This window comes from Toxotes jaculatrix, chromosome 21 (assembly GCF_017976425.1).
Source record: "Toxotes jaculatrix isolate fToxJac2 chromosome 21, fToxJac2.pri, whole genome shotgun sequence".
NCBI lineage: Eukaryota > Metazoa > Chordata > Actinopteri > Toxotidae > Toxotes > Toxotes jaculatrix.
Window position 1 is genome coordinate 12803775 of NC_054414.1, and position 23805 is coordinate 12827579.

The window sequence follows — 23805 nt, forward strand, 5'->3', positions numbered from 1 at the left end:
TCTTGCTTTTCTGGTGGTGCGTAGATAAGTAATGCCGCCTGCCCTCCGTTTTAGTGTTACTGTTATTTATATTTGGTGAAACTTGAAACAGTATTTACTATTTTTAATTACAATAACAAAAGGCAACTCAAGACATGATCACAGGCAACTGCTTTATTAAACTGATTTCAAGATATCTAAATTATATCTCTGATAACTCTCTGTTGTGAATTGTAGAGGAGAACTGAAGCTGAGTAAGAGCTACTTGCCGAGATGCTGGTTAAACATTTTCTTAGGTCACTGCCAGTGAATTTCAGAATAAAAGGAAGACACAGATGTGCACATACTAAGTTGCTTTTATTAATACAGAACTGCATGCTACAGAGACTGTACAGCATAAACATTTATTCATTACAAAAAAACATGGTTTTGGAACCATTTAAAATAACAGGAAAAAACAAACAAACAAAAAGATAAGAGCATAAAATAGAACAGGAACATCACAGCCGTTAAGGAAACATTCAAACTATTTATCATTAGCATCTTAATAAACCAGAGAAGAAATCGACAGATTACAGTCGCGTCATGTCAACTACAATGGCACCGAGTGGATGATTCTCTTGTAGCTTTTTTTACAGCCTCTTGCAACATCAACATGCCTATTTTTTCTATCTACCTATATGTAGTAGTGTACTTAAAAGTGGCAGTTTGTGTATTTTTTTGTATTTAATAGTTTTTTTATGAACCTCCTAATATACATAATTTGGCCCTTGTGGGTTTATACAGTATGATGTCCGTCTTTTTATTAAGTTTAAATTTTAATATTTGACAATTTGCTACCAAACACATTTGTTATAGCAACATTTATACTACATACATAGCAATCTATGTAACGTCACAGCAAAGAATGGTATCGAAATTAAAAAAAACAAACAACAACGAAACAAAAAAAAGAGAGAGATCCCTACAGCATGGTTAGAGGGGCAGAGAAAATTATCACAAAATTTGGCACGGAAAATCTGTACACGAATCTACAGTCTGAGAGATGTGACTGTGCAATAAAAAAGAAGGGCTTTAGACACTTTTCCAACTACTGAAGACACGGTACCCACTGTCTCTTGTTTCAAGTTTTCTTTTCTTCTTTTTGTAAAATGGCTTATAGACGCATTTCTTGAAATGAAGTTGTGCATACTTCTGTTCATGAGATCTACACAGTACACTGAGTGGAATCCAGGTTTTCAGCGAGGAAAGAAATCAATAACAAAAGATTTGCCTTTTAAAACCTCCTTGTAAAAATGGATCATTCATATATAAGTCGCTTACCTTAAGAAAAAATATTTGTACAATGTATTAAGAAAAAAAAAGTCAAAAAGAGACACGTACAAGATACAACAAGCAATCTCTAAAGCAATAAATACTACTGGTCCTAGCGTTGTGACATTTTGAATTTAATAACCCTCAACCCTCCCACCCCAACCTCCCCTCAAGCCCACCCAACTTGCCTGACTCCACCCCAAAGGTAAACAACAAAGAAAAAAAGACAACGCAGTGGAAGAATGCATATTTAACACAGTAATCCCCCCCTCCCCATTATTCTGTACATTTAAACAAGAACAAGTAACATCACAATTAAAGTTGTTCCTCAGAGAGGTGTCACCGCTAGCCTCATGCCCTCCTAGAGTTTGAACAGATGTCAAATGATTGGTTCGCAAGCTCGTATTTAATACAAATAAAGAAGGAGAACCAACTCTTTCAAGAAAAGGGCTCATTGAATAATCTAGCCTACCTTTTTATATCCGTCTTTTAAACATTTTGAAGTTGAACTAGATAATTTTTCTGTTTGCACTGTTTCAACACTACAAAAAAAGACAAAACAAAATTCATAAAAATTTTGGCAGATTCACAAAGCTATACTACAGCTCATTGTATCATTTCTTTATAATAATTAGATTTTTTTTGATAATGATGGGTCAAATATTGACCAATGAACCTTAATAAAACAAAAACTAAAATTTCAAAGCCTCATGGCACAGGAACATAAAGAGAAAAGAACTGACGGCAAATGAAATATAGCAGAGAGAGGGCCTAGAAAGGTGTGTGTGTGTGTGTGTGTGTGTGCAGAGCTAGAAAAGTGGAGAAGAAGAATAGGGTAGACTATTCTATAGACTTGGTCACTAGCGACAGAGGCTGAGGGGCCGTGGAGGGGAGGAGCGAGTGGGAATGACACAGCGATGCCGAGGGCCGGGCCATTGAGGACGCCACAGAGGAGCCCGGCTGCCGCGAGGACGAGACGTCACCGTGCTCCAGGGCTCCGTTGTGGGAGGAGGCGCCGGGCGTTTTGCTAGCTGCAGCAGAGTTTTCCAGCTGAACCAAAGATGGTGGTGGAGGCCCAGCCAGGAGGTGCGGGTGGTGGAGTGGCTGGTGGGCCGGTTTCATAGTCAGTGAGAGAGGTTGCATTTGTTCAGTCTGAGGTTTGGACTCTTTTGAGGAGGGGGAGGGAACCACTGAGGAGGGGGAGGATGGGGGGGAGTCTAGTAAGCTTCCGTCCGTAGAGGGAGGACTGGCACAGCTGCCTTCACCTTGGATGTAGCGAATGCACTTTTTTTTTCTCCTGAGGGACAGGGCGAGAGAAAGAGAACGTCTTTTACCATCACATCTTCAAACTGCATCGCCTCTTAGCACTGTTGCTGACTTAAATGCACCTTTTCCTTTTAAATTAAGGACAAGTATTACTCGAAAGTGCTTTCCCATGACAGATAATATTTTGCAGGTGCATTTAAGTAGCTTTATGAAACCTTGTGCTAAGAAGAAAGGTGGTAAAAATGACAGTTTCCAAATACTAAACCATTAGACAGGACAGACATGAAGGAAAGATCACAGGTGAAGCTGGACAGGAAGCAGCAGGGAAATGAAAAGCACACACAGAGATGATGATGATAATGATGATGATGAGAGGACAAAAAGAAGCAGATCTGATGTAGTAGTGGTTGCTCTCTGAATGTAAACTCTGCTTTTCTTACAGGCAGAGCTACAGCTGGTGATCAGCCTGTTCTCTCCAGCAACGTGAGGTTACTGGACCTGCCTCACTCCTCTACTTCTATCTGGCTCTACTCTCTCTTCTCCTGAGGGGACAGAGTTTGGATACAAGGTGAAAAGGTCAACAAGATCCACACTACCCCGCATCTGCCCCACAGACACAAGTGTGTGTGCGTGAGGGGTCAAGGCATCATGTTTGCATTCCTGCCTGGGGTCGGGACCCTCCCCCTGCCTGCTGAGTCCCGGGGCCAGGCCCGTTGCACTCAGTGGAACCCAATGAACGAGAATGGGAGGGGAGGGAAAGGGGGGAGTTAGGAGTGTAGGGGATTGTTGCATTTATCTGTGGTGACTCTTCTGCAAGGGCTGTGTTCAGATTTGGTTAAGGGGGAATCTCTGCCCACCTCATCTTTACCCTGACCCTGGCAGTGACCCCTCTCTCAGCTCTCCATTCTATCACAAGGATGCCTGAAGGCCATAGAGTATTAGTATTTTTAAGACTCACAGGGACAGCGAGTAGGTAATAAGAAGACTAAGGTGTATATAAAAGAAAGATTGAGGCTTTTGGAACATGTAAGGCTGATCTACTGTTTAATTAAACCTTTTCCTATAATTCTGAGGGGGAAAAAATTCTACATAAACACAAACAGAGAGAGCAGATGAGAACGAAGACTGAGAACGAAAAAGAAGACGGACAGCAAGAAACTGAAGGACAAACGTAACCTTGATCGCATGCTAGGGTGAGAGACAGGCATGCATTTCCAATCAACAGGACAAGCACACAACACCAGACGGTATAGAACACTAGAAAAGTCTAGAAAAGAGTGGGGAAAGGGCTTCTAAGTGCATTCTACACTGATACCGTAGCACTGGGTGGTGCGGACTATCGACCGGGCGTAAAAAGGTATCATTTTGCCACTACATACACATCTTGCTCTCGATAACTGTCTGTCAAACCTCAACAAATGAGCTAATATCCATTTTTTTTAACAGACGTATCGATTCATAGTATGTGCCTGTGTATGTTATTGATTTCTCCGTCTCGGGGGAAATTACACCAAATGCATCTTTTAGAAAACAGAGCCCAGAGAGAACTTTTAACCTCTCGGCTCCTAAAACAAAGACTGAATTATTACTCTTTCCAGTCTCCTGATCTCATGATCAGGAGACTGGAAAGTTTAAGGAATAATGCACTGTTTTTGATAATGTGTGTGTCAGCAGGAAAAGAAATAGGAGAGCCAAGTGGGAACACCAACAATGGCGGACTGTGTGGAGCTGGGTGAGTGTGACGTCCTACTTATTTAAAAGATAATTTTAACACGATAAAAATGTAGGTGATACGTTAAGTTCTTGTGAGACACACAGGTTTCTAAAGTGCTGAGGTATAACCTCTTAATGTGACAGCAAAGTGCAGCCACATACAAAAATCCTCTGACTAAACTTTGATTTCCAGACTGTCCATATAAATGATTAAAACGATACATATGAAATGTGTAGCAGCAGTAACAAACAATGTGTTGCAATGGTTGGCACTGAAGAGTTGTGTCAAGAAAGAGTGGGGCAGGGTGTGGTGCAAGCCAGACACAGAGAAGGGTATTACTTAGCAGAAACAAATACCTACCATGAAAATATTCCCAATTCAAAGACTGCTTGTGTCAGAACAGAAAGACAACAGGTAGGGACTAAGTAAGGGTTATTGAAGAGGAGTTTGGAGGAAGAAGAGGTGGAGGAGGAAGAGGAAGAGGGCACAGAAAAGAGTGTCACTGAGCAGGCCCTCAGAGAAAGCAGGGCTAAATTTTTAAGCATAACATTGTTATTCAAAGGGCGCCAATTAGAACATACATGACAGTTAAGATGGGAGGGAATTATCCACTGCCTGGAGAGAAAATGGATTTCAACCATAACAAGTCAGATTGTAAGAAAGGTTATTCCAAATGACATTAAGAAACCGTGGTCTTGCAGCGAGACATTTTGTTGAGATAAAATATTCGGTAATCTTATTTAGAAATCCATTTTCTGCCACTGGGCTTGAACCAAGTTCAATAAGGAAAAATTGCTGTGAGGGAATTTATAGCAGGAAGCTCCTCGGTAAGGAAAAAGCGCAGAGGAGTTTGCCATCTGTTACCACACTGATGGAAACATGTTTTAGAGGGATATCTGAGCAAATAATCAAGGAGAAGAAGCTGCTCATTGTGGATGTCTTCCTCCCATTGGTACTACAGCAGTTATACCTGCATGGTTTGCACCATAAACTCAGCTGGTCAAGCCCGAACAAGGCACGACACTTCTTTGGGGTATTTGCATCTGTTAGCCAAAGAGGTAGACACAAACATACACACAGAGACAAAAAAAAAAAGAAAAAGAAAGAAAAAAAGAAAATGGACACGTCATTGCACAGACAAAAACATATAGCCAGGGCTTAGGTTTAGGCTGGCAACACTGGGATGTCCTCCATATCGACCAAGCCATCAGGCTCCAGATCCTCCAAGCCCCGACCTGCCAGTTTAGTACTTCTGACCTCAGTGAGGCTTACAGTACTGTACATCCTGCAATGAAACCTCTGTGACCCCAGACACATTTCTTTATCAACACATACGCACAGACGCCATTCATACAAACACTCTGACATATGCTGTTAATACCCTTCTTCCCAAACAAGAGGTAAGAATAAAATAGTGGGCCCTACAGATAGACCGGCAGGGCGTGGCTGGAGGGAGCTGAGAGGTCACGATAGCCTGGCGGGACAGACAGAAGGAGGGGAGGGAAAAGAAGAGGAAGAAAAGGCAGCAGCATAGAGCAGAGGAGGAGGTCCCAGCGTAGAGTTACCCAGCCTTCACCTGGCCTTGGCCAGTGCAAGCACACACCATACACACCTGCACGGGCCACACCAGTTATTCTGTTGGTCGAGCCCAAAGCGCGCTCGACACTTCTTAGGAGCGCTCAGGTCTGATGCCGCAACAGGGAAGGGAAGCCAGCAGAGAGGATGAATAGAACCAAAACCCCCAAAAAATATATAAGGAAATCAAAAGGAGGAGAGAAATAAGGAGAAAAAACAGATAACAGTGAATCTATGAAGCTTGGCAGTGGCTCATTGTGCAAGAAATCCCCCCAAAACCCCCTTAAAGCCATTCGCAAGTGTGCCTTTCAAGATAGGACCGAACACAATTAGTGTGTTTCAGATATTAGTAAAATCAAAATGCATGCAAATGATCAAATTATGATATTAATACGGGAACAGTCACTTTCAGTCACATAAACTAAATTCTGACTCGAGTTAAAGCTGGAAGATAAGATAGCACTTATTTGGTCGAGAGGATATAAGTAGGACAAATGCAGACTGGATTAATTTTCTGCTAGATGTTATCAGAGCACTATGGTTTCAAAAAGACAAGGTCAAGGTGGTAGAACTAGGCAGCAGTAGCAGATTGCTAAAACAGCACGGTTGTGAGTTAGCCCTAGCCAGGGGATGGATTAAAAAAGGCTGGAACCTGAAGAGGGAATCTACTCCTCAGACCTGGCTTCAAACAGTTGACTGTTTTCCATCAACATTGGCTGTCAGTTGCAGAAAAGCTGCCAGTCACTTGCTAGCTCTACCCAGTAATCATGTCATTATCAGAAGTAGAGCAGTGTGACTGTGGTGGAGTGTTTGAGTCCAGGCCTCGTCTGAGCAGAGGCAGATTTAAAGGGGGAGAAGGCCAAACTCATGCTGGCCTATAGGAAAGGCACAAGCGCAGCTACTGAAGCATATAGATTAAGGAGGTTTACCCTGACATCATCCTTCAGGTACATACTCCTCAATGATAATCTACCTTTATGTCATCAGTTCCTCAAGCATACTGCATAGTGACTTTACCAAAATACGGAAAATGCTCCAAACTAAGTAGCAACATGAGTAAATGGAGGTAAATTAAATGAAATATAATCTAGCTTGAAGTCAAAATAAACAATAGCAACATTTTAAGAAAAGAAAGCAGCAAACAAAGCAAAAAAGAGCAGATTTCAAAATATAGAATTTAAGTTTAAACCTGCCTAATATAGCACATTCATGGATAAATAAATATACATTAATTAAAAAAGAAGAAAAAAAAACAAGTTAGTATTTTAATACTCAAAATGACATTAGCACCTGTAATCGGAGGGAGTGAAAGGCAAGGGTTTGGAAAATATTCTCTGTGTTCTGAAAAAAAAGAACAGATAGAGAGGCCTTCAAGAAGAGATCCGTCACCAAACGAGCGCAAAATACATGATAACAAGTCGGCATTGCTCCTCACAATACGATCAGAAAAATATGAATCATAAGAATAAAAATGGATAAATCATAGAATTAGCAAACCTCCTTAATTTTAAGATGTAAGTGATTTAATTCTTATGTTGGTATAAAAGCATGCATGAAAGCAAGCAAGGGGCAGCCCAACAAGCACGCACACACATGCACAGTCACACACAGGCACACACACACAGTACAGTAGTGCAAGTCTATCTGCAGGGCACAGGCATTATAAAACAGGGCCACGTACGCTGGCAAAGTTAATGGCTCTCACAATGATTCAACTTCACATTCTCAAAACACACATATCACAATACCAGAACGCTAAGGGGCAAAGTGGGGAGGGGCGGGGGTGTCAAGAGGGGAGGTGAGGAGGAGTGTGGGGGGTCATGCATATTCAGTTGTTATTAGCTAGGGAAAATGGGAAAAGGGGGTATTACAAGCAACTCTACTATTTAAATATTGCATTGGGTAGCATAACTATACCAAAAAAAAGACAAAAGCCAGGCACAATAAAACACACACACACACACAAAAATATATATAACAAAAAAAAATAGCTTTTATCTTGCAAGATGTCACATCTGCCTGACACATGATGGGGCTCTTCTAATATGAGAGATAATTGCAGCTCACTTACCATTGCTCTCTGCTTGCTGCTTTTCCCTTTTTCTCTTCTTCCTTTTCCCCTGTTGGTTAGCCGCCAAAAAAATAGAAAGAAAAAAATAGACAAAGACAGGAACCTTAGTTATTATATTGCAGAATGCCCAAAACATGAAACAGAGAATAGGACTCATCTTTGTGTTTACTTATTTATTCATTCATTCTTTTTCTGCCTTTTTTTCTCTATCTCTGCCCTCCGGTTTGTAACAGCCACTGCAGGCCAGACCCAAATTCTCCCTCCTCCTCTGTTTTCTGTCTTTTTCTGCTCTTTTCTTCTTTTTCTGTAATCTTTTGTCTCATTTTCCTCTTCTATGTGAACATCTAGACATCTTGACATGCTTCTGGTTTGGAAGACAGATTCCTCTAAGGCTGCACATGGAAGACTCCACTGGTCAACTTGATCTCATAACTGGACAAAACTGATGAGAATCTGAGCACTTATGTGTCAGAACAAAGTGTCTAGGGAGAATTCATATAAACAACATCATGTTCAGGCTTTGTTACAAATGTTCCTTCATGTGGGCTTAGGTCAAGGCAGTTTGTCATGTCTCGTATATGCATATCAAAAGAACATTACAGGAAAAGAGATCCCTCAGGCTAGGTAAGAAAAAAGCGAGAGAAGGAACTTGTCCTGGTCATGTGACCTAGCGAAAGGGGAAAAGATCAGGTCGTTACGACTTGTAAACTTAAAAACTTACATAGTTGTCTCGTGCTGACCAGCCTGGGTACAGCTGCATGTGGAGCTGTCGTTCTTTCCTGGCCAACTCGTAGTACTTGGCCTGTTCCTCCCGCGATAGGGCGTGCCACTGTGCAACGAGAAACAGGACACATAAAGAACACATAGAAGGTTTTTCGCCATGAACCCTTAAAACCTTTAAAAATCTTCTGACAGGGCAATGAATCCCAATCATGCTCCTTGAGTACCACAACTTGAGGCTGTTAACTGCTTCCACCATGAACCCCAGATGTAAATCAACCCATGTTTAGAACAAAATAAGCAGGGCAGTGGTACTTAAGCATCACAATTGAGAACCACTGTTAGAAAGAAAGGGTAGAAAAATAGGGTTGTCCCTTTCTATCTGACCGTCAGAGTGTTGGTGTGTATCTAGGACTTACCCTCCGCCCCAGGATCTGGTTGATGGCAGCACTTTCCTTCAGTGTGCACTCAGCTACCACCTTGGCTCGCATCTCCTTCATGTAGAGCATGAAGGCATTCAGAGGCTTCTTTATGTGGACCTGTTTCTTTTTCTCCTCTTCCTTTTTAGCGTCTGTCTGTTTCCTGTGGAGGACCATAGGGCAGGAAGGCAAGAACTGTCAACCTATGGCTGGTTCTAGGTCACAACAGACTGAAAAACCGATTATAGGGCAGAGGAAGTCTACTCACGAGCTGTTGAGAGAGCTGATGTCACTGTGGGAGGATTCCTGCTTGACATTGGGTGTGACGATGGCTGGGTGTGGGATGCCCGTGGTGTGCAAACTGTGGTGAGGGGGCACCATGTGTGGGGGGAACCTAGAGGACAGAAGACTGTGTAAATCGTCAGAATGGACACGGGTGAAATGAGAAGATGGAAAACATTTATACACAAGACTGTGCATCTGTGGCTAAATTCCATTTCCTTCTTTTAATTACATGTCAAAGTATAAAGTACTTTTTCAATTTCTTTCAAATGGAATTGACCTTTAGCCATGAGACATAAATGCACATACAAACAATCACATAAAAATGTCCAAGGCTGATTCCTGTATTATTATTCACATCCAACTGAGATAAATTTTAGTACTCAAAATGAGTGTTAGGTCAAATGTCACACAATTTAATTTGAGCACAGAATCAACCCTGGTCAACTATACACTTCACACAAAGGCATAACATCAAATTATGGCAAACCATCAGTACAATATTTTAAAAAATCTATATTGTGTGGCAATAGGTAAGTGCAATTGAGCAAGGACAAATCTCTCAAGTGCTATTTTTGAAAGCAATAAATTTATACACTTGAGCCAAGTGCCTTTTTTTTTTACATTTATTTTGTAAGAGCCTCATTGAGATTAATAATGTCTATGAAGAGTGTCCTAACAAAAAAAGGCCACAGTTCTTGCCATAAGTTCCTTTTGGCTCGGCTCACTAAAAAGAGCCGGCTCTTTCGGCTCCCAAGCTGCCCTTCAGATTGTTTTGTTGATTAAATTAAATGACATTTTGAGGCCATATTAAAGTATAATGTTTTTTTGGCCGATTTTGACGCTTTACTATACTATGACCATTTTTATGACATTCTGAGGCAAAAAATGTTTTTGACTTTTTTTGTCCGATTTTGACGCCTTACTATACTATGACCATTTTTCTGACATTTTCAGGCTATACTAAAGGGGATCCTCAGGAAGCACAACCTGGACTCCATCGTGCTGCTGACCTTCAACCGCTCGTCCAGTGAGAGCCTGCTGACGTACTGCATTACAGTATGGTACGGCAGCTGCACCATGGCCGACAGGGAGAGGCTTCAGAGGGTGGTAAAGGCGGCACAGAAGATCATCGGCTGCCCCCTCCCCTCCCTGATGGACATTTACACCTCCCGCTGCCTCAGCAGAGCAAAGAGCGTCACCAAGGACAGCTCCCACCCTGGCTTTGCCCTGTTTGACCTGTTGCCCTCAGGAAGGCGCTACAGGCACATCAGAACAAAGACTAACAGGCTCAGAGAGAGTTTTTTCCCGAAAGCCATAACCATACTGAACCCTCACATTCACTGAACCCCACAGTCTATTCCCCTGACCCCCCGGACTTCCTTCTATCCACTCACTGTGCAATATATGTATATCTGTATACTGTGCAACAACCATTAATGTGCAATAACCCATACTTTCATGAACTGTGCACCGTACCCCCCCCCCCTTTTCATATTGTTGTATAGTTTTCTTTGTATACATTTTTACTTGCACTAAACTTATTTAATCTTATATTATTTTATTTTATTATATTCTATATTGTACATTTATACATGTTGCACTGAAGAAGAAGTTGCTTTTCATCTCGTTGTACATGTGAAAGATGTATAATGACAATAAAAGGCATTCTATTCTATTCTATTCTAAAGTATGACTTTTTTTGGCCGGTTTTGAAGCCTTACTATACTATGACGTTTTTTATGACATTTTGAGGTCCAAAATATTTTGACTTTTTTTTGGCTGAAAAAAACGGCTTACTATACTATGACGTTTTTTATGACATTTTGAGGTCCAAAAAAATTTTGACTTTTTTTGTCCGATTTTGACGCCTTACTATACTATGAGGTTTTTTATGACATTTTGAGGTCCAAAAAAATTTTGACTTTTTTTGGCTGAAAAAAACGCCTTACTATACTATGAGGTTTTTTATGACATTTTGAGGTCCAAAAAAATTTTGACTTTTTTTGGCCAATTTTGACGCCTTACTATACTATGACGTTTTTTATGACATTTTGAGGTCCAAAAAAATTTTGACTTTTTTTGGCCGAAAAAAACGCCTTACTATACTATGACGTTTTTTATGACATTTTGAGGTCCAAAAAAATTTTGACTTTTTTTGCCCGAAAAAAACAGCTTACTATACTATGACGTTTTTTATGACATTTTGAGGTCCAAAAAAATTTAGACTTTTTTTGGCCGAAAAAAAACGCCTTACTATACTATGACGTTTTTTATGACATTTTGAGGTCCAAAAAATTTTTGACTTTTTTTGGCTGAAAAAAACGCCTTACTATACTATGACGTTTTTTATGACATTTTGAGGTCCAAAAAAATTTTGACTTATTTTTGGCCGATTTTGACGCCTTACTATACTATGACGTTTTTTATGACATTTTGAGGTCCAAAAAAATGTTGACTTTTTTTGCCCGAAAAAAAAACGCCTTACTATACTATGACGTTTTTTATGACATTTTGAGGTCCAAAAAAATTTTGACTTTTTTTGTCCGAAAAAAAAGCCTTACTATACTATGACGTTTTTTATGACATTTTGAGGTCCAAAAAATTTTTGACTTTTTTTGGCTGAAAAAAACGCCTTACTATACTATGACGTTTTTTATGACATTTTGAGGTCCAAAAAAATTTTGACTTTTTTTTGTCCGAAAAAAACGCCTTACTATACTATGACGTTTTTTATGACATTTTGAGGTCCAAAAAAATTTTGACTTTTTTTGCCCGAAAAAAACGCCTTACTATACTATGACGTTTTTTATGACATTTTGAGGTCAAAAAATTTTTTGACTTTTTTTGGCCGATTTTGAAGCCTTACTATACTATGACGTTTTTTATGACATTTTGAGGTCCAAAAAAATGTTGACTTTTTTTGCCCGAAAAAAAACGCCTTACTATACTATGACGTTTTTTATGACATTTTGAGGTCAAAAAAAAATTTGACTTTTTTTGGCCGAAAAAAACGCCTTACTATACTATGACGTTTTTTATGACATTTTGAGGTCCAAAAAAATTTTGACTCTTTTTGTCCGAAAAAAAAAACGCCTTACTATACTATGACGTTTTTTATGACATTTTGAGGTCCAAAAAAATTTTGACTTTTTTTGCCAGAAAAAAAACGCCTTACTATACTATGACGTTTTTTATGACATTTTGAGGTCCAAAAAAATTTTGACTTTTTTTGTCCGATTTTGACGCCTTACTATACTATGAGGTTTTTTATGACATTTTGAGGTCAAAAAATTTTTGACTTTTTTGGTCCGAAAAAAAAGCCTTACTATACTATGACGTTTTTTATGATATTTTGAGGTCCAAAAATTTTTTGACTTTTTTTGGCTGAAAAAAACGCCTTACTATACTATGACGTTTTTTATGACATTTTGAGGTCCAAAAAAATTTTGACTTTTTTTGGCCGATTTTGACGCCTTACTATACTATGAGGTTTTTTATGACATTTTGAGGTCCAAAAAAATTTTGACTTTTTTTGCCCGAAAAAAACGCCTTACTATACTATGAGGTTTTTTATGACATTTTGAGGTCCAAAAAAATTTTGACTTTTTTTGGCTGAAAAAAACGCCTTACTATACTATGACGTTTTTTATGACATTTTGAGGTCCAAAAAATTTTTGACTTTTTTTGGCCGAAAAAAAAAACGCCTTACTATACTATGACGTTTTTTATGACATTTTGAGGTCCAAAAAATTTTTGACTTTTTTTGGCTGAAAAAAACGCCTTACTATACTATGACGTTTTTTATGACATTTTGAGGTCCAAAAAAATTTTGACTTTTTTTGGCCGAAAAAAACGCCTTACTATACTATGACGTTTTTTATGACATTTTGAGGTCCAAAAAAATGTTGACTTTTTTTGCCCGAAAAAAAACGCCTTACTATACTATGACGTTTTTTATGACATTTTGAGGTAAAAAAAAAATTTGACTTTTTTTGGCCGAAAAAAACGCCTTACTATACTATGACGTTTTTTATGACATTTTGAGGTCCAAAAAAATTTTGACTTTTTTTGTCCGAAAAAAAACGCCTTACTATACTATGACGTTTTTTATGACATTTTGAGGTCAAAAAATTTTTTGACTTTTTTTGGCCGATTTTGACGCCTTACTATACTATGACGTTTTTTATGACATTTTGAGGTCCAAAAAAATTTTGACTTTTTTTGCCCGAAAAAAACAGCTTACTATACTATGACGTTTTTTATGACATTTTGAGGTCCAAAAAAATTTTGACTTTTTTTGGCCGAAAAAAAACGCCTTACTATACTATGACGTTTTTTATGACATTTTGAGGTCCAAAAAAATTTTGACTTTTTTTGGCTGAAAAAAACGCCTTACTATACTATGACGTTTTTTATGACATTTTGAGGTCCAAAAAAATTTTGACTTATTTTTGGCCGATTTTGACGCCTTACTATACTATGACGTTTTTTATGACATTTTGAGGTCCAAAAAAATGTTGACTTTTTTTGCCCGAAAAAAAAACGCCTTACTATACTATGAGGTTTTTTATGACATTTTGAGGTCCAAAAAAATTTTGACTTTTTTTGTCCGAAAAAAAAGCCTTACTATACTATGACGTTTTTTATGACATTTTGAGGTCCAAAAAATTTTTGACTTTTTTTGGCTGAAAAAAAACGCCTTACTATACTATGACGTTTTTTATGACATTTTGAGGTCCAAAAAAATTTTGACTTTTTTTGTCCGAAAAAAACGCCTTACTATACTATGACGTTTTTTATGACATTTTGAGGTCCAAAAAAATTTTGACTTTTTTTGCCCGAAAAAAACGCCTTACTATACTATGACGTTTTTTATGACATTTTGAGGTCAAAAAATTTTTTGACTTTTTTTGGCCGATTTTGAAGCCTTACTATACTATGACGTTTTTTATGACATTTTGAGGTCCAAAAAAATGTTGACTTTTTTTGCCCGAAAAAAAACGCCTTACTATACTATGACGTTTTTTATGACATTTTGAGGTAAAAAAAAAATTTGACTTTTTTTGGCCGAAAAAAACGCCTTACTATACTATGACGTTTTTTATGACATTTTGAGGTCCAAAAAAATTTTGACTTTTTTTGTCCGAAAAAAAAACGCCTTACTATACTATGACGTTTTTTATGACATTTTGAGGTCCAAAAAAATTTTGACTTTTTTTGCCCGAAAAAAAACGCCTTACTATACTATGACGTTTTTTATGACATTTTGAGGTCCAAAAAAATTTTGACTTTTTTTGTCCGATTTTGACGCCTTACTATACTATGAGGTTTTTTATGACATTTTGAGGTCAAAAATTTTTTTGACTTTTTTGGTCCGAAAAAAAAGCCTTACTATACTATGACGTTTTTTATGATATTTTGAGGTCCAAAAATTTTTTGACTTTTTTTGGCTGAAAAAAACGCCTTACTATACTATGACGTTTTTTATGACATTTTGAGGTCCAAAAAAATTTTGACTTTTTTTGGCCGATTTTGACGCCTTACTATACTATGAGGTTTTTTATGACATTTTGAGGTCCAAAAAAATTTTGACTTTTTTTGCCCGAAAAAAACGCCTTACTATACTATGAGGTTTTTTATGACATTTTGAGGTCCAAAAAAATTTTGACTTTTTTTGGCTGAAAAAAACGCCTTACTATACTATGACGTTTTTTATGACATTTTGAGGTCCAAAAAAATTTTGACTTTTTTTGGCCGAAAAAAAAAAACGCCTTACTATACTATGACGTTTTTTATGACATTTTGAGGTCCAAAAAATTTTTGACTTTTTTTGGCTGAAAAAAACGCCTTACTATACTATGACGTTTTTTATGACATTTTGAGGTCCAAAAAAATTTTGACTTTTTTTGGCCGAAAAAAACGCCTTACTATACTATGAGGTTTTTTATGACATTTTGAGGTCAAAAAATTTTTTGACTATTTTTGGCCGAAAAAAACGCCTTACTATACTATGACGTTTTTTATGACATTTTGAGGTCCAAAAAAATTTTGACTTTTTTTGTCCGAAAAAAACGCCTTACTATACTATGACGTTTTTTATGACATTTTGAGGTCCAAAAAAATTTTGACTTTTTTTGCCCGAAAAAAACGCCTTACTATACTATGACGTTTTTTATGACATTTTGAGGTCAAAAAATTTTTTGACTTTTTTTGGCCGATTTTGAAGCCTTACTATACTATGACGTTTTTTATGACATTTTGAGGTCCAAAAAAATGTTGACTTTTTTTGCCCGAAAAAAAACGCCTTACTATACTATGACGTTTTTTATGACATTTTGAGGTCAAAAAATTTTTTGACTTTTTTTGGCCGATTTTGACGCCTTACTATACTATGACGTTTTTTATGACATTTTGAGGTCCAAAAAAATTTTGACTTTTTTTGTCCGATTTTGACGCCTTACTATACTATGAGGTTTTTTATGACATTTTGAGGTCAAAAATTTTTTTGACTTTTTTGGTCCGAAAAAAAAAGCCTTACTATACTATGACGTTTTTTATGATATTTTGAGGTCCAAAAAATTTTTGACTTTTTTTGGCTGAAAAAAACGCCTTACTATACTATGACGTTTTTTATGACATTTTGAGGTCCAAAAAAATTTTGACTTTTTTTGTCCGATTTTGACGCCTTACTATACTATGAGGTTTTTTATGACATTTTGAGGTCCAAAAAAATTTTGACTTTTTTTGGCCGATTTTGACGCCTTACTATACTATGACGTTTTTTATGACATTTTGAGGTCAAAAATTTTTTTGACTTTTTTTGGCCGATTTTGACGCCTTACTATACTATGACGTTTTTTATGACATTTTGAGGTCCAAAAAAATTTTGACTTTTTTTGGCCGAAAAAAAAAAACGCCTTACTATACTATGACGTTTTTTATGACATTTTGAGGTCCAAAAAAATTTTGACTTTTTTTGGCTGAAAAAAACGCCTTACTATACTATGACGTTTTTTATGACATTTTGAGGTCCAAAAAATTTTTGACTTTTTTTGGCCAATTTTGACGCCTTACTATACTATGACGTTTTTTTATGACATTTTGAGGTCCAAAAAAATTTTGACTTTTTTTGGCTGAAAAAAACGCCTTACTATAGTATGACGTTTTTTATGACATTTTGAGGTCCAAAAAAATTTTGACTTTTTTTGTCCGATTTTGACGCCTTACTATACTATGACGTTTTTTATGACATTTTGAGGTCAAAAAAAATTTTGACTTTTTTTGTCCGAAAAAAAAGCCTTACTAAACTATGACGTTTTTTTATGACATTTTGAGGTCCAAAAAAATTTTGACTTTTTTTGTCCGATTTTGACGCCTTACTATACTATGACGTTTTTTATGACATTTTGAGGTCAAAAAATTTTTTGACTTTTTTTGGCCGATTTTGACGCCTTACTATACTATGACGTTTTTTATGACATTTTGAGGTCCAAAAAAATTTTGACTTTTTTTGGCTGAAAAAAACGCCTTACTATACTATGACGTTTTTTTATGACATTTTGAGGTCCAAAAAAATTTTGACTTTTTTTTGGCCGATTTTGACGCCTTACTATACTATGACGTTTTTTATGACATTTTGAGGTCCAAAATAATTTTGACTTTTTTTGGCTGAAAAAAACGCCTTACTATACTATGACGTTTTTTATGACATTTTGAGGTCCAAAAAAATTTTGACTTTTTTTGTCCGATTTTGACGCCTTACTATACTATGAGGTTTTTTATGACATTTTGAGGTCCAAAAAATTTTTGACTTTTTTTGTCCGAAAAAAAAAGCCTTACTATACTATGACGTTTTTTATGACATTTTGAGGTCCAAAAAATTTTTGACTTTTTTTGGCTGAAAAAAACGCCTTACTATACTATGACGTTTTTAATGACATTTTGAGGTCCAAAAAAATTTTGACTTTTTTTGTCCGACAAAAACGCCTTACTATACTATGAGGTTTTTTATGACATTTTGAGGTCCAAAAAAATTTTGACTTTTTTTGTCCGAAAAAAAACGCCTTACTATACTATGACGTTTTTTATGACATTTTGAGGTCCAAAAAAATTTTGACTTTTTTTGTCCGATTTTGACGCCTTACTATACTATGAGGTTTTTTATGACATTTTGAGGTCAAAAAAATTTTTGACTTTTTTTGTCCGAAAAAAAAGCCTTACTATACTATGACGTTTTTTATGACATTTTGAGGTCCAAAAAATTTTTGACTTTTTTTGGCTGAAAAAACGCCTTACTATACTATGAGGTTTTTTATGACATTTTGAGGTCAAAAAAAATTTTGACTTTTTTGGTCCGAAAAAAAAGCCTTACTATACTATGACGTTTTTATGATATTTTGAGGTCCAAAAATTTTTTGACTTTTTTTGGCTGAAAAAAACGCCTTACTATACTATGACGTTTTTTATGACATTTTGAGGTCCAAAAAAATTTTGACTTTTTTTGTCCGATTTTGACGCCTTACTATACTATGACGTTTTTTATGACATTTTGAGGTCAAAAATTTTTTGACTTTTTTTGTCCGATTTTGACGCCTTACTATACTATGAGGTTTTTTATGACATTTTGAGGTCCAAAAAATTTTTGACTTTTTTTGGCTGAAAAAAACGCCTTACTATACTATGACGTTTTTTTATGACATTTTGAGGTCAAAAAAAATTTTGACTTTTTTTGTCCGAAAAAAACGCCTTACTATACTATGACGTTTTTTATGACATTTTGAGGTCCAAAAAATTTTTGACTTTTTTGGTCCGAAAAAAAAAGCCTTACTATACTGTGACGTTTTTTATGACATTTTGAGGTCCAAAAAAATTTTGAATTTTTTTGGCTGAAAAAAACGCCTTACTATACTATGACGTTTTTTATGACATTTTGAGGTCCAAAAAAATTTTGACTTTTTTTGGCCGATTTTGACGCCTTACTATACTATGAGGTTTTTTATGACATTTTGAGGTCAAAAAAATTTTTGACTTTTTTTGTCCGAAAAAAAAGCCTTACTATACTATGACGTTTTTTATGACATTTTGAGGTCCAAAAAAATTTTGACTTTTTTTGGCTGAAAAAAACGCCTTACTATACTATGACGTTTTTTATGACATTTTGAGGTCCAAAAAAATTTTGACTTTTTTTGGCCGAAAAAAACGCCTTACTATACTATGACGTTTTTTATGACATTTTGAGGTCCAAAAAAATTTTGACTTTTTTTGTCCGATTTTGACGCCTTACTATACTATGAGGTTTTTAATGACATTTTGAGGTCAAAAAAAATTTTGACTTTTTTGGTCCGAAAAAAAAGCCTTACTATACTATGACGTTTTTTATGACATTTTGAGGTCCAAAAAAATTTTGACTTTTTTGGTCCGAAAAAAAAAGCCTTACTATACTGTGACGTTTTTTATGACATTTTGAGGTCCAAAAAAATTTTGACTTTTTTTGGCTGAAAAAAACGCCTTACTATACTATGACGTTTTTTATGACATTTTGAGGTCCAAAAAAATTTTGACTTTTTTTGGCCGATTTTGACGCCTTACTATACTATGAGGTTTTTTATGACATTTTGAGGTCAAAAAATTTTTTGACTTTTTTTGTCCGAAAAAAAAGCCTTACTATACTATGACGTTTTTTATGACATTTTGAGGTCCAAAAAAATTTTGACTTTTTTTGCCCGAAAAAAACGCCTTACTATACTATGACGTTTTTTATGACATTTTGAGGTCCAAAAAAATTTTGACTTTTTTTGGCCGATTTTGACGCCTTACTATACTATGACGTTTTTTATGACATTTTGAGGTCCAAAAAAATTTTGACTTTTTTTGGCCGAAAAAAACGCCTTACTATACTATGACGTTTTTTATGACATTTTGAGGTCAAAAAAATTTTTGACTTTTTTTGGCTGAAAAAAACGCCTTACTATACTATGACGTTTTTTTATGACATTTTGAGGTCCAAAAAAATTTTGACATTTTTTTGGCCGATTTTGACGCCTTACTATACTATGACGTTTTTTATGACATTTTGAGGTCCAAAAAAATTTTGACTTTTTTTGGCTGAAAAAAACAGTTTACTATACTATGAGGTTTTTTATGACATTTTGAGGTCCAAAAAAATTTTGACTTTTTTTGTCCGATTTTGACGCCTTACTATACTATGAGGTTTTTTATGACATTTTGAGGTCAAAAAAATTTTTGACTTTTTTTGTCCGAAAAAAAAGCCTTACTATACTATGACGTTTTTTATGACATTTTGAGGTCCAAAAAAATTTTGACTTTTTTTGGCCGATTTTGACGCCTTACTATACTATGACGTTTTTTATGACATTTTGAGGTCCAAAAAAATTTTGACTTTTTTTGTCCGATTTTGACGCCTTACTATACTATGACGTTTTTTATGACATTTTGAGGTCAAAAAATTTTTTGACTTTTTTTGGCCGAAAAAAACGCCTTACTATACTATGACGTTTTTTATGACATTTTGAGGTCCAAAAAAATTTTGACTTTTTTTGCCCGAAAAAAAAACGCCTTACTATACTATGACGTTTTTTATGACATTTTGAGGTCAAAAAAATTTTGACTTTTTTTGTCCGATTTTGACGCCTTACTATACTATGAGGTTTTTTATGACATTTTGAGGTCCAAAAAATTTTTGACTTTTTTTGGCTGAAAAAAACGCCTTACTATACTATGACGTTTTTTTATGACATTTTGAGGTCAAAAAAAATTTTGACTTTTTTTGTCCGAAAAAAACGCCTTACTATACTATGACGTTTTTTATGACATTTTGAGGTCCAAAAAATTTTTGACTTTTTTGGTCCGAAAAAAAAAGCCTTACTATACTGTGACGTTTTTTATGACATTTTGAGGTCCAAAAAAATTTTGACTTTTTTTGGCTGAAAAAAACGCCTTACTATACTATGACGTTTTTTATGACATTTTGAGGTCCAAAAAAATTTTGACTTTTTTTGGCCGATTTTGACGCCTTACTATACTATGAGGTTTTTTATGACATTTTGAGGTCAAAAAAATTTTTGACTTTTTTTGTCCGAAAAAAAAGCCTTACTATACTATGACGTTTTTTATGACATTTTGAGGTCCAAAAAAATTTTGACTTTTTTTGGCTGAAAAAAACGCCTTACTATACTATGACGTTTTTTATGACATTTTGAGGTCCAAAAAAATTTTGACTTTTTTTGTCCGAAAAAAACGCCTTACTATACTATGACGTTTTTTATGACATTTTGAGGTCCAAAAAAATTTTGACTTTTTTTGTCCGATTTTGACGCCTTACTATACTATGAGGTTTTTAATGACATTTTGAGGTCAAAAAAAAATTTGACTTTTTTGGTCCGAAAAAAAAGCCTTACTATACTATGACGTTTTTTATGACATTTTGAGGTCCAAAAAAATTTTGACTTTTTTGGTCCGAAAAAAAAAGCCTTACTATACTGTGACGTTTTTTATGACATTTTGAGGTCCAAAAAAATTTTGACTTTTTTTGGCTGAAAAAAACGCCTTACTATACTATGACGTTTTTTATGACATTTTGAGGTCCAAAAAATTTTTGACTTTTTTTGGCCGATTTTGACGCCTTACTATACTATGAGGTTTTTTATGACATTTTGAGGTCAAAAAATTTTTTGACTTTTTTTGTCCGAAAAAAAAGCCTTACTATACTATGACGTTTTTTATGACATTTTGAGGTCCAAAAAAATTTTGACTTTTTTTGCCCGAAAAAAACGCCTTACTATACTATGACGTTTTTTATGACATTTTGAGGTCCAAAAAAATTTTGACTTTTTTTGGCCGATTTTGACGCCTTACTATACTATGACGTTTTTTATGACATTTTGAGGTCCAAAAAAATTTTGACTTTTTTTGGCCGAAAAAAACGCCTTACTATACTATGACGTTTTTTATGACATTTTGAGGTCAAAAAAATTTTTGACTTTTTTTGGCTGAAAAAAACGCCTTACTATACTATGACGTTTTTTTATGACATTTTGAGGTCCAAAAAAATTTTGACATTTTTTTGGCCGATTTTGACGCCTTACTATACTATGACGTTTTTTATGACATTTTGAGGTCCAAAAAAATTTTGACTTTTTTTGGCTGAAAAAAACAGTTTACTATACTATGAGGTTTTTTATGACATTTTGAGGTCCAAAAAAATTTTGACTTTTTTTGTCCGATTTTGACGCCTTACTATACTATGAGGTTTTTTATGACATTTTGAGGTCAAAAAAATTTTTGACTTTTTTTGTCCGAAAAAAAAGCCTTACTATACTATGACGTTTTTTATGACATTTTGAGGTCCAAAAAATTTTTGACTTTTTTTGGCTGAAAAAAACGCCTTACTATACTATGACGTTTTTTATGACATTTTGAGGTCCAAAAAAATTTTGACTTTTTTTGTCCGAAAAAAACGCCTTACTATACTATGACGTTTTTTATGACATTTTGAGGTCCAAAAAAATTTTGACTTTTTTTGTCCGATTTTGACGCCTTACTATACTATGAGGTTTTTAATGACATTTTGAGGTCAAAAAATTTTTTGACTTTTTTGGTCCGAAAAAAAAGCCTTACTATACTATGACGTTTTTTATGACATTTTGAGGTCCAAAAAATTTTTGACTTTTTTTGCCCGAAAAAAACGCCTTACTATACTATGACGTTTTTTATGACATTTTGAGATCCAAAAAAATTTTGACTTTTTTTGGCCGATTTTGACGCCTTACTATACTATGACGTTTTTTATGACATTTTGAGGTCCAAAAAAATTTTGACTTTTTTTGGCTGAAAAAAACGGCTTACTATACTATGACGTTTTTTATGACATTTTGAGGTCAAAAAAAATTTTGACTTTTTTTGGCTGAAAAAAACGCCTTACTATACTATGACGTTTTTTTATGACATTTTGAGGTCCAAAAAAATTTTGACATTTTTTTGGCCGATTTTGACGCCTTACTATACTATGACGTTTTTTATGACATTTTGAGGTCCAAAAAAATTTTGACTTTTTTTGTCCGAAAAAAACGCCTTACTATACTATGACGTTTTTTATGACATTTTGAGGTCCAAAAAAATTTTGACTTTTTTTGTCCGATTTTGACGCCTTACTATACTATGAGGTTTTTTATGACATTTTGAGGTCAAAAAAATTTTTGACTTTTTTGGTCCGAAAAAAAAAGCCTTACTATACTATGACGTTTTTATGATATTTTGAGGTCCAAAAATTTTTTGACTTTTTTTGGCTGAAAAAAACGCCTTACTTTACTATGACGTTTTTTATGACATTTTGAGGTCCAAAATAATTTTGACTTTTTTTGGCTGAAAAAAACGCCTTACTATACTATGACGTTTTTTATGACATTTTGAGGTCCAAAAAAATTTTGACTTTTTTTGCCCGAAAAAAACAGCTTACTATACTATGACGTTTTTTATGACATTTTGAGGTCCAAAAAAATTTTGACTTTTTTTGGCTGAAAAAAACGCCTTACTATACTATGACGTTTTTTATGACATTTTGAGGTCCAAAAAAATTTTGACTTTTTTTTGGCCGATTTTGACGCCTTACTATACTATGAGGTTTTTTATGACATTTTGAGGTCAAAAAAAAATTTGACTTTTTTGGTCCGAAAAAAAAGCCTTACTATACTATGACGTTTTTTATGACATTTTGAGGTCAAAAAATTTTTTGACTTTTTTTGGCCGATTTTGAAGCCTTACTATACTATGACGTTTTTTATGACATTTTGAGGTCCAAAAAAATGTTGACTTTTTTTGCCCAAAAAAAAAACGCCTTACTATACTATGACGTTTTTTATGACATTTTGAGGTCCAAAAAAATTTTGACTTTTTTTGTCCGATTTTGACGCCTTACTATACTATGAGGTTTTTTATGACATTTTGAGGTCAAAAAATTTTTGACTTTTTTGGTCCGAAAAAAAAGCCTTACTATACTATGACGTTTTTTATGATATTTTGAGGTCCAAAAAATTTTTGACTTTTTTTGGCTGAAAAAAAACGCCTTACTATACTATGACGTTTTTTATGACATTTTGAGGTCCAAAAAAATTTTGACTTTTTTTGGCCGATTTTGACGCCTTACTATACTATGACGTTTTTTATGACATTTTGAGGTCCAAAAAAATTTTGACTTTTTTTGCCCGAAAAAAACGCCTTACTATACTATGACGTTTTTTATGACATTTTGAGGTCCAAAATAATTTTCACTTTTTTTGGCTGAAAAAAACGCCTTACTATACTATGAGGTTTTTTATGACATTTTGAGGTCAAAAAAATTTTTGACTTTTTTGGTCCGAAAAAAAAGCCTTACTATACTATGACGTTTTTTATGACATTTTGAGGTCAAAAAATTTTTTGACTTTTTTTGGCCGATTTTGAAGCCT

At 35.0% G+C, this 23805-nt stretch overlaps 1 protein-coding gene across 24 annotated transcripts in view; it reads right to left on the reverse strand.

The window, feature by feature from the left end:
- Window positions 1–317: 317 nt before the first annotated feature.
- Window positions 318–23805, reverse strand: part of tcf7l2 (transcription factor 7 like 2) — a 106131-nt gene continuing 82643 nt past the window's right edge. For 3 of the 24 annotated variants that reach the window (XM_041029356.1, XM_041029355.1, XM_041029364.1), the window contains 7 exons: window positions 9327–9467; window positions 9059–9221; window positions 8641–8748; window positions 7920–7983; window positions 7139–7189; window positions 5244–5316; window positions 318–2590 (listed from right to left, as the gene is read on the reverse strand). In XM_041029356.1, coding sequence (XP_040885290.1) covers window positions 2134–2590; window positions 5244–5316; window positions 7139–7189; window positions 7920–7983; window positions 8641–8748; window positions 9059–9221; window positions 9327–9467 — 1057 coding nt within the window. In that variant the 3' untranslated portion in view covers window positions 318–2133. Of the gene's footprint in view, window positions 2591–5243; window positions 5317–5885; window positions 5959–7138; window positions 7190–7919; window positions 7984–8640; window positions 8749–9058; window positions 9222–9326; window positions 9468–23805 lie in introns of all 24 variants that reach the window. The other 21 variants (XM_041029361.1, XM_041029370.1, XM_041029368.1 and 18 more) reach the window with 15 other exon arrangements.